Here is a 12,279-nt window from a genome sequence, read left to right as displayed (position 1 = left end):
TGAGAAAACTGTGCCAATTTTTTGCCCCAACACTTGACAGTTGAGGACAGCAGAAGGAGATATTGAGAACAGAGAGAGTTACTTTTTCAGCACAGCTGGCCTGCCGGCCAGGCAGACAAAACAAATTCTGGTCATCACTGGACACTCTCAGACAAATAAATGTAAAAATGGCAGTGGGCATCGGGCCTGCTTGCACTGCAGTGGCGAAGGACAAAGGCTGAGAGTAGGCAGGTACCCTCAGCTACAATCACCAACTGAAAGTCATGATAGGTTGTGGGCAGTGTCAGAATGCCAGCACCTGTCACTAGTAAGGAGCATTGATTGCCTCACCAGATAGATTCAGAAGCCTTCCAAGAACAGTGCAGCACATTCTGGCATCAACACAATGGCTTATACAAAGGCTCCAGGAAAAAGAATATAAATGTGAGACATAAACATATATTGTTGTTGTTGTTGATTGCCATCGAGTTGAGCATGACTCATAGCAACTCTATGAACAAAAGGTCTGAAGCCTTTCTATGACTATCATCATTTATCAAAGTTCATAGAGTTTCGAGAGGAATGTTATTTAGGAAGTGGATGCCATTCCTGCTACCAAACTTGTATTAAACTGGGAGCTTCATCAAACACTGTCTACCATGGGTAACCGTTTTAGCATTTGAAACTCCAATGGCACAAGGTTCAACATCACAGCAAACCTAGGCTGACTCAGTACAGCATATTGACATATAAAAATATGAAATGTGAATATAAATATACGTGATAAGACTGATAGATTTCCAGTAAGTATTATTAAAATCATTGTGTAAAGAGAGGAACATCATGCTCAGAAAGGTGGAGGGACAGCGCAGGAGACGAAGACCCCAGATAAGATGGATTGATACAGCAACTGAGACAATGGGGAAAGATGTGTCAGAATTATTGAAACTGGCACAGGATAGGACAGGGTTCAGAGCTGCTGTACATAGGGCCTCTATGGGCCGCAGGCAACTCAATAGCACATAACAACAACAAAGAATCCTCCTATATAAAAAAATCATAAATGGCAAATAAATTTGTGTGTGTGTACACACGCACATCCATCTTTTCTTAAAAGATCAAGAGGCCATTTATCATTTTGGCTTCCCAGAATCCAAAAGTCCAAAATTAAGTTCACAGAACCAAGAGGAAAGGGAGTTCCCCTCTCCTATCCCAAATGCTCATTATTGTTGTTGTTATTGGGTACTGTCAAGTCAAGTAAGATCCATAGCAACCCTATGGATTTCAGATCTGAACCCTGTACTTCCCTTACCATCCTCACACTTGAGCCACTCTGTCAATTCATCTGGTTGAGGATCCATCTCTTGTTCACTGACTCTTTGTCTTTCTGAGCATCATGTCTCTCTCCAAGGAATATCCTCTTCTAGAAACATGCTCAAAGTATGTGAGATGCAGCTTTATCATCTTTGACTCCAAAGAGCAATTCGGCTGCACTGTCCCCAAGACATATTTGTTCTGTTTGCTGTCTGTAGGATGGTTAGTTCTCTTCTCCACAGCTTGAAGATATCAATTCTTCTTCTATCATCCTTATTCATTGTCCAGCTCTCAGATGCACACCAAGTGATCAGAAAGACTGTGACCTAAATCAAACACAGCTATCAAGTCGACCGTAATTCATGGAAACTTCACATACAGCAGGTATTTTCACTGGCTGATTTTCATAAATAGATTGCCAAGCTCTTCTTTCTTCTTAGTCTGTCTTAGTCAGTCAGCTCTGCTGAAATCTGTTAAATATCACAAGAAAGCCTAGAAGCAAGAATTCTACCACTGAACCACTGCAGTCTAATGAACAGGTAGTCTGGCCCAGCACTGGACCCTTGAGAGAAAGACCCAACTGCATAGCAAAATTAAAGGACTTTTGCTCTGGCCAGGGGAAGTCCAGAAATTTGGCAGCTGATGATTGGGCCTTGGGTCAGCAGGAGCAGCCCAAGCTAGGCTATTTCTGTGGCTATCTTTGGTCTTGCTTCACCTTCATTGTCCCTTGGTTCTTGACTTTATTATTTCCATAGCATCAAGTAGATTTACATGCGCTACTCCATATCTTAGCCATCATTTTCTGTTTATATTAAATAGTCACATTCTATTATTAACTATCAAAAGTCCTGAATAACACAAGGGACACAGGAAAAAGGGTAGCAGATTGTATTTAAAAAAACCCCAAAATCCATCAATATTTTGCCTACAAGAGACACATCTGAAAAGTGAAGAAAAAGAAAAATAAAAGGGACAAGAAAAAAATATACCAAGCAAATGGCAACCCTAAAAAAAGCAGGAGTGGCAATATTAATCTCTGATAAAATAAATTTCAATGCAAAACCCATCAAAAAGGACTACATATGAGTAAAGGGTCAATAGAACAAGAGGACATAACAATAATAAATATCTATGCACCAAATGATGGAGCTGGAAATTATATAAAACAAACATTAACAAAACTGAAAAAATGACATAGCCAACACCATTATAATAGTTGGAGACTTCAATACACCAATCTTAAGAAAAGATAGAACTACCAGAAAGAAACTCAACAAAGATACTGAAGAATTTAATCACACAATAAACCAATTCCATTTCATAGATATTTATAGGATAATGCATCCCAAAAAAGCGCAGTATACCTTCTCTCTAATGTGCATGGAAAGTTCTCCAGAATAGATCACATTTTAGATCACAGGCAAGCATCAATAAATTACAAAACATAGAAATAATACAAAGCATCTTCTCAGACCACAATGCTACAAAATTAGAAATTAATAACAAGAGGAGAAAGGATGGGGGAAAACCATACATTTGGAAGCTGAACAACACTTTGCTTGAACTTAAGTGGGTCCTAGAAGAAATAAAAATGAAATTAAAAATGTTCTTGAAACAAATGACAATGAAAACACCACTTACCAAAACCTTTGGGAAACAGCCAAAGCAGTACTCAGAGGTCAATTTATAGCAATAAGCAAACACATCAAAAGACAGGAAAAAAATGACCATTGACTCTCTAACCCAATATTTCCAACAAATTGAAACAGAACAGCAGGAAAATCCAATATCCTCTAAAAAAACTGAAATTATAAAAATTAGGACAGAAATAATGAAACAGTTGAAACCATTAACAAAACTAGAAGTTGGTTCTTTGAAAAGGTCAATAAAATCAAGAAACAACTAGCAAAACTAACAAAGGAAAAGACACAAATAATCTGATTAAAAGATGAAAGGAGCAATGTCACAACAGAACCAACTAAAATAAAAAGGCTAACAATGGAATATTATGAAAAACTATACTCAAACAATCATGAAAACCTAGAGGAAACAGACAAATTCTTAGAAATTCACAATCTACCTAAACAAACAGAAATTAAAACCTGAACAGACACATTTCAAAATAAGAAATTGGAAAGGTGACAAAACAACTTCCAGCCAAAAAAAGCCCTGGACCAGATGGTTTTACAAGTGAATTTTATCAAACATTCAGAAAAGAACTGGCACCAATTCTAAATAAACTCTTTCAGAAAATAGAGAAAGATGGAACTCTCCCAGACTCATTATATGAAGCAAACATATCCTCGGTACCAAAGCCAGGTAAAATGCCACCAAAACAGAAAACTATAGGCCAATATAACTCATGAACATAGATCCGAAAATCCTGAATGAAATCCTGGTCAATAGAATCCAACGATACATTAAAAAAAAAAAAAGATAACTCACCATGACCAAGTGAGAGTCATAACGGGTATGCAAGGATGGTTCAACGTAAGAAAAACAATTATTGTAATTCATCACATTCATGAAGCAAAGAACAAGAACCACATGACCTTATCAACTGATGCAGAAAAGGCCTTTGACAAAATCTAAGACCTTTCCTAATTAAAACCTTCAACAGAATAGGAATAGAGGGCAATTTCCTCAACAGAGTAAAAAGTATATAGGCAAACTCAAGAGCCAACATTGTTCTCAATGGAGAGAGATTAAAGGCATTTCCTTTGAGAACAGGAACCAGGCAAGGATGCCCACTATCAACTCTCTTATTCAATATTGTATTGGAAGTCTTAGCGATAACAATAACACAAGAGAAGCAAATAAGAGGTATCCAAATTGGCAAAGAGGGGGTAAAATTATCTCTCTATGCAGATGATATGATAGAATACTTAGAAAATCTTAAAGACTTAGCAAGAAAACTACTGGACATTGTTGACCAATTCAGCAAAGTGGCAGGATACAAGATCAATGTACAAAAATCAACTGGATTTCTCTACAGTGGCAAAGAGAATACAAAACTGGAGCTAAGAGAAACAATACCCTTCACAATAGCGAATCACAAAAATAAATACTTGGGAGTAAATCTAACCAGAAGCACAGAAGATCTATTCAAAGAAAATACAAAACATTGCTACGAGAAATAAAAAGATACCTGGAGAAATAGAAGAATATACCTTGCTCTTGGATAGTAAGATTCAATATTGTAGAAATGACAATACTGCTAAAGGCAAATAACACATGCAATGCAATTCCAATACAAATACCAATTTCATTCTTTAATGCGATGGAAAAGGCAATCTCCAATTTCATTTGGAATGCAAAGAAACTCCGAATAAGCAAAGCACTCCTTAAAAAGAGAAACAAGTTCAGAGGTATCACATTGCCTGATTTCAAATCCTACTACACTGCTGTGGTGTTACTGGTATGACGACAGACACATAGATCAATAGAACAGAATTGAGAACCCAGAAATCAGCCCATCTACCTGTGGTCATCTGATGTTTAACAAGGAGATGAAATCAGTCAAGTTAGGGAACAACTGCCTTTTTAACAAATGGTGGTGTCAAAATAGGAAAATTACCTAAAGAAAACTTAAGCAAGACTCACACCTCACACCATACACAAAAACTAACACAAAGTGGATCAAGGGCCTAGGACTAAAACCAAAGATGATAAACTTCATTAGAGAAAAGCTTGGAAAAACTCAAGAAGCCCTAATCCACAACATAAACAGTCTTCCAAGAATCCTGAAAAACCTACAACCAGGAGAGGATAAAATTGATGAATGAGACCTTGTAAGAATCAAATCCCAATGCACATCCAAAAACTTCTCCAGAAGGGTAAAAAGGAAAACCACAGACTGGGGAAAAAACATTTGGTAATGACATGTCTGATAACGGACTTATATCTAGAATTTATAAAGTACTTGAGGCACCACAACAAGATAAAGGTAAACAACGCAATTGAAAAATGGGTACCGGATATGAACAGACACTTAACTAAAGAAGACATTCAAATGGCAAACAAACACGTGCAAAAGTGTTCAAAATCCCTAGCTCTAAGAGAGATGCAAATCAAAATAACTACGAGATATTGTATAACAATGAAAGAATTTTTTTTTTCTTTTCAAAGAGAAAAGCGACTGGAGAGGGGAGTGGGCAGGGAGGAAAATGTACAAAAATGAATGAATGGAAATTCAAGTTCGCTATAATCTTTCATTAAAATCTCAATTTAAATATAGAATAACATTTTCACACTGGGGAAAAAATAAAAAGTAAACTATAGACTTTAGATAACAGAAGTGTGTCAATAACAGATTTGAATTAATCATAATGTGTCAATATTGCTTAACTGATTGTAAGAAAATGTACCACGTTAACACAAGTTATTAGTAATATGAAAGGCTATTAACATTGTAGAGATTGTCATCAATGTCATGAAACTAATGTGTGTGAATTGCTGGATAATTTGTTTTGTAAATTTTATGGTTTAAACTGTCACCCAAATTACAATAAAAAGTTGAAAAATAAAAAGAATAATGTGGAAAGCTGGAGTGAAAGTAAAGGGGTTATCCAAAAACCCAGAAAGTATATGGTGTACTTCATGTTCACTTTTTCTGGGAACCTAAAACTGTTGTAAAAGAAATAAAGCTTGCTACTTAAACATAAACACAGAAGAGAAGGGACAGGCCATCTTGGTTTTATCAAAGCAAGAAACTCTCAAGCACTAAGCAGGTGGCATACTCCATTGGTAGTTGCATTGTTATTTAACCCAGAAGCCATTCAAACTTCTCCAGTGGTTCCAATTCACCAGAAATTTCATGGGAAAGAGATGAGCAATGCCCCCCCCCCAGAAATTTACAGCTTCAGAAACCTGCTGGAGGGTCATTTATGAATTGGTTTTGACTTAATGGCAATGAAATTGAGAAATAGCCTTGGACAAAACAACTATGAGATATCATCTCACCCCAGTAAGAGTAGCAAAATTCAACAGAGCAGCAAATAAATGCCGGTGAGATTGTGGAGAAACTGGATCCCTTAGTCACTGTTAGTATGAGTGTATAATGTACAACCACTAGGGAAAACAGTATGGTGCTTTCTCAAAAAGTTGGAAATAGAAATACCATTTTACCCAGCAATTCCACTACTGGGAATATGCCCCAAAGAAATCAGAACTGCCACCCAAGCAGATATATGAACACCCATGTTTATCGCTGCTTTGTTCACGATAGCAGAGTTGGAAACAACCCAAGTGCCCATCATAAACAAATGGCTAGAGAAACTGTGGTATATTCACACAATGAAATAATACACAGCATTGAAAAACAAAGAACTCATGATATATTATACAAAATGAGTGACTCTGGAGAACATTATGCTGAGTGAAATACCTCAGTCATAAAAGGACAAATAGTGCTACTGTTATAAAACAGGACTGATATCAGGGTTGGGGGGAAACTAATAAGAGGGGTTAAATAATGTACACTGTGTTGAACAGATGAGGGAGAGGCCTGCTTAAAAGGAATGCATGATTAGGTATTATTTGCATGGCAAGAGTCCAGAATAAGAGCTGCATAGTAAAGTGGACTGGAGGGGGGCAGGGGGATTGTATAACAATGAAATATTTTTTTTTTCTTTTTCCAAAGAGAAAAGTGAACTAGGAGGAGGAGTGGGCAGGGAGGAAAATGTGCAACAATGAATGAATGAGAGAAAAATTGTTTTTTCATTTAAAAAAAAAAGAGACACAAGACTTCAAAGTATAAAGGGAACAGCTCACTTTCTCTCTAAGTGTTCTGAAGACCAGATGAATGAAGAGGCCTCTCAAGAAGAGATGAAAGCCTAAAGCCCTCTGGAAATGCTTGGATGCCCAAAGCCATGTGACTATCCTCTGCTCTCTGTTTGGATGTTCTTCCTTTGAGACATCCATGCTCTTTCCTCTGTTGTGTAACCTAGACCTGTCACAGTCATTTTTTCATAACATGGCACCTGAGTGCCATGTCAAAAATATACAGATCAAAATAGTAACAAAAGGTAGCTTGGGATGGCTTCCCACTCTCATGTATGGCCGCTGGCATGCTGTTCACTCAGTGAATCCTAACATTCGAAAAGATGATGGAAAAGATGCCCAGAAAAGAGTCAGTTCCCAGTTCATCCATGAACAAGGTGATCTACACACTGTACTGAAAGATAGAATTCTAGAACACCTCCAGGACCAGGAGAAGATGAGCATAAAGAAAGACGATGTGGATGGCACAGATGAAACATTAAGAACTAAGGAAGCAACTGGGAGAGAGTGCTCAAGGATCTGGACCAGCAGATACTGTAAAAAGTTCAGACAAATCTCCTTTGGAAAAACAAAAGAAGAGAAGAGGGAGGAAAAGAGGTAGACCTAGGAATCCTTTAACTCAAGGACACAAAGGCCCAGTGAAAAGTGGCCGTCCAAGAGGTGAAGATCTAAGAAAGTGTGTAGCTGAAGCTGTGGATTTTTCTTCCTCTGTACTGCCTGTCACTTGTGGTGAGGTGAAGGGAACTTTATATAAGGAGAAACTTGAACAAGGAGTCTCAGAGAAATCCATACATCAAGAAGATGGAAACTGGTTCACCCCCAACGAATTTGAAATCAGAGGAGGCTACGCGAGATCAAAGAACTGGAAGCTGAGTGTGCGCTGTGGTGGATGGCCTCTGCTGTGGCTGATGAAGGAAGGATTCCTCCCTCATCCACCAAGAGGACGTCACTGGATAAAAATGAGAAAATCAGAGTATCACAACAAGGACTTAGCTGAGTCTTGTCTGGGGAACTCTGATGACTGTGAGGTGTGCCGCGATGGAGGGGACCTATTCTGCTGTGACACTTGCTCAAGGTCCTTCCATGAGCGCTGTCACATTCCACCTGTGGAGAAGGAGAGGACCCCGTGGAGCTGCATCTTCTGCAGGGTGAAGGGTTCTTCAGGAGGCCAAGCGTTTCAACAGGAATCTGAGATCCTGGAGAGGCAGATGTTGCCCAAGGAACAGTTGAAATGTGAGTTCATCCTCTTGAAGGTCTATTGCTGTTCAGAGATCTCCTTTTTCGCCAACATCCCGTATTATTACTATAATAAAGAGGTTTCTGGGGCCCTAAAGGAACCCATGTGGCTAAATAAAATCAAGAAGAAACTGGATAAGAAGAGTTATCGCCAGGTGCAGGGATTCGTGCAGGACATGCGCCTCATCTTCCACAACCACAGAGCATCCTACAAGAACAAGGACTTTGGTCAAATGGGACTGAGGCTGGAGTCTGAATTTGAGAAGAATTTCAAGGAAGTGTTTGCTATTCAAGAAATAAACGAGAAGAGCCCACTGGTACGTGAATGATGGGACGCCCTGGCCACTTGTAGTTTTATGGGCAGGGCCTCTCGGCACTGTTGCTGACTAACACTACCCACCCGTCGGATCCCTGCCCTGCCCTACGGTGAACAGAACCGCTTCCCCTGGAGGTTTTGCCCCACTTGCTTCACGGTGGAACCAGTACTGTGACTGCTGCTTCTGTGCCCCCTGCGGTCCTGGTGCAGTCTTCAGATTCTGTGTCTTTCCTCCAGAACCCGATTATGCTTCTTACACTATGCTTCTCAGAGAATTCCCTTAATAAATCACTTTCTTTAAAAAAAAAAAAAGAAAGAAAGGGTAGCTTGGGATCAATCAATCAGTAAGGACTTAGAAACAATAATCCCCAATGTTAGTGAAGGGACTGGGAAGAAGCCCTATGGGATGAGTGAGGGGTGAATAAATCCCTAAAAGACACATTCCCTGCCCCCATTATTTTTATTAAAAAATATTTTCTCCCCACTTTCCTTCATTGTCATTATGTCAATTATGTCATATAATCATTAGCTATTAAAATTAGTCACCATTGGACCTTGCCCCTATTATCCATCCTTTTAGGTCCCCACCAAATCTATCACATTTCCTTTACCCTCTCCCTCCAGCCACCAAATTGTGCAAACCTGTGATTTTGCTCCATCCATCCTCCCCCTCTGCTCCCACCTCTCCCCACCTTGCATCCTCATACATGTTTTACTAGTTATCTTTCTATTTTTACAACAATGCTTTTACGCAGTATTTGTCCTTATGAGGTTGAATTATTTCACTCAGAATAATGTTGTCCAGTGTCTCCAAAGTTATGTAATATTTTTTTAAATTGCTGCTCATGAGTGCTGAGTAGTATTCCATCATGTGAATGTACCATAATTTCTCAATCCGTTCAGTTGTGGATGGACATTTGGGCTGTTTCCAGGCTACACTGCTATAAACATTGGTGTACAAATCTCTGTGACTGAGTTCTAATTTCCTTGGTTTACATGCATAGCAAGTAATCGGAGAGACCATGACTTCAATCAGACACAATTTAGTCCTCAAATTGACATGACTACTCCTCAATAATTTGGAGAAGTTCATAACTACAGATTTTCCTAGTGCACTACATCTCCTTATTTCCTGACTGCTGGTACCAAGGCTGTTAATTGCAAGATGAAGCTGTTGACAGTTTCAATCTCCTTTGCATCCATCATGATGCTGCTTATTAGTCCAGTAGTAAGAATGTATGTTTTCTTGACATTGTTATTCTCTTGTGCCATCAAGTCATTTGCAACTCGCAGTGACACTATATTACAACAGCCCTAAATCCTGCTCTATACTGTGCCAATTTTGTTGTTTCTGACACACCTAGCCACATTACCCCAGTCACTGAATCAATCCGTCTCATCCATGGTCTTCCTCCCTTACGCTGTCCCTCCACCCTCCCAAGCATGATGTTCCTCTCCAAGGACTGGTTCCTTCCTTGCAATGTGTCCAAAGTATGTCAATCGATGCTTCAGAATCCTTGCCTCCAAGGAGCAGCCTGGTTTCACCCTCTCAAGGACAAATCTGTTTGTTCTCTTAGCAATCCATGATATATTCAATACTCTTCTCCAGCACCACAGCTCAAAGACATCAATTCTATTATCTCTAGTCATTGTCTCACTTTCTAATGCAGAGCAAGTAACTGCAAAGACTATAGCCTGGATCAAGCACACCTTAGTCTCCAGATTGACATCATTGTTCTTCTTTGGAGAGGTCTCTAACAGCAATTTGTCTTTTAATTTCCTGGCTGCTGGTATCAAAAGTCTTGATCGTGGAGTCAAGCAAACTAAAGCTGTTAACAATCTCAATCTTTTCACCATCTATCATGATGCTGCCAATAGGCCCAGTGATGAGAACCTTTGTTTTCTTGATGCTGAGCTTCAATCCATGTTGAAGGCTATAGTCCTTGACCTTCCACAGCAAGTGCTTCAGGTCTTACTCAGTTTCAGCAAGCAAGTTTGTGTCATCTGCATAACGCAGATTGTTGTTGAGTCTTCCTCCAATCCTGATGCCACATTTATCTTCATAGAATCCAGCCTCCCAGATAATCTGTTCTGCAGACAGATGAAAAGGTATGGGGATAGGACACATCCTTGGCATACATCCTTCCCAATTTTGAACCATGCAGTGTTTCCTTGCTCTGTTTTAACAAATGCCTCCTGGTCCAAGTATAAGTTTCACATAAGCACAATCAAGTGTTCTGGGATTACCATTCTTCTCAGAGTCAGCCAGTTTGTTGTGATACACACAGTTAAATGCCTTTGCATAGTCAATGAAACACAGACATTCCTCTGGTACTCCCTGCTTTCAGCCATGATCCACCTAACATTAGCTCTTCTAAACAGCCTGCACTTCAGGCAGTTCTCTGTTGATGTGCTGTTCCAGCTGATATTGGATAATGTTCAGCAGAATCTTGCTTTCATGTGATATCAATGATATTGTCCTATAATTCCTGCACTCTGTCAGGTCACGTTTCTTTGACACTGAGTTGCAATAAATACTGAAGGCTGCATTCCTTGATCTTCTGCAACAAGTACTTTAAGTCCTACTCACTTGCAGCACTAAGTGGTACAGCACTTGTCTGTCAATTTGCTGTACTGAGATAATTTGAGGTTGCTGTGATACTGAAATCTGTGCCACTGGTATGTCAAATGACATAAGAGTTACCCAGGCTGGACAGGTTCTGCTGGAATTCCCTGATTAAGACAGACTAAGAAGCACGGTGAGCCATCTACTTTCTAAATAACAGGTCTTTGCAAACCCTATAAACAGGTAGCATTTTGATAGAGAAAAGACTGGCATTGTCAAGGACTTTATTTTACTTGGATCCACGATCAACAATAATGGAAGCAATGGTCAATAAATCAGATGATGCATTACATTGGGTAAATCTGTTGCTAACGACCTCTTTTAAAGGCATAAGGTACAGCTGGCCATAGTCATGATATCTTCAGTTGCTTCATATGCATGTGAAAGGTGAATTATGAGTAAGGAATACCAAGGACAATATCATGTCCTTTGCATTATGGAGTTAGCAAAGAATTTTGAATATACCACAGACATTCAAAAGACCAAATAAATTTGTCTTAGAAGAAGTACAGTCAGAACAATTTTTCCTAAAAAACTTATTATTAATTTTAATGAAAGTTTACAGAGACTTAGGATTTCCAGTCATTCATTGTGGCACTTTTCTCCCTACCCCACCCCAAATCACTCTTCTCCTTGAAAAGAAAAAGAAAACTTATTTCATTTTTATACAATCCCTCCCCGCAAGTTCATTCCACTATGCAGCCTTCACTCTGGACTTCTGTAATGACAAGAATATCCATTCATATATCCCTTTTAAACAGATCTTTTCCTTATCTGTTGCAATGCAATATACATCATTCCTCCTCTCCTTCTCTGTCTTTCCTCAATCCTGATGTCAGTCCTGTTTTACAACAGTGGCCTTATGCAAATATTTGTCCTTTTGTGACTGAGATATTTCACTCAGCAGAACGCTTTTACTGCACTGAAACAGATGAGGGAGAGAATAATTTAAAAGCAATGTATGATAGGGTATTAGGGTTATCACAGGAGTCCACAATTAAGGTTGCATAGTAGAATGTACTTGGGG

At 39.1% G+C, this 12,279-nt stretch overlaps 1 protein-coding gene across 1 annotated transcript in view; it reads left to right on the top strand.

Moving 5' to 3' along the window:
* Window positions 1-7,345: 7,345 nt before the first annotated feature.
* LOC102863946 (nuclear body protein SP140-like) overlaps window positions 7,346-12,279 on the top strand; it is a 23,161-nt gene continuing 18,227 nt past the window's right edge. Inside the window, exons 1-2 of the mRNA XM_006893864.1 lie at window positions 7,346-7,451; window positions 7,699-8,627. Of these exons, the coding sequence (XP_006893926.1) occupies window positions 7,346-7,451; window positions 7,699-8,627 (1,035 nt within the window). The remainder of the gene's footprint in view (window positions 7,452-7,698; window positions 8,628-12,279) is intronic.

This window comes from Elephantulus edwardii, unplaced genomic scaffold (genome assembly GCF_000299155.1).
Source record: "Elephantulus edwardii isolate Elephantulus edwardi_28Jun2011 unplaced genomic scaffold, EleEdw1.0 scaffold00132, whole genome shotgun sequence".
In the NCBI taxonomy this organism is placed as follows: domain Eukaryota; kingdom Metazoa; phylum Chordata; class Mammalia; order Macroscelidea; family Macroscelididae; genus Elephantulus; species Elephantulus edwardii.
This window is presented reverse-complemented; position numbering and strand designations above follow the sequence as displayed.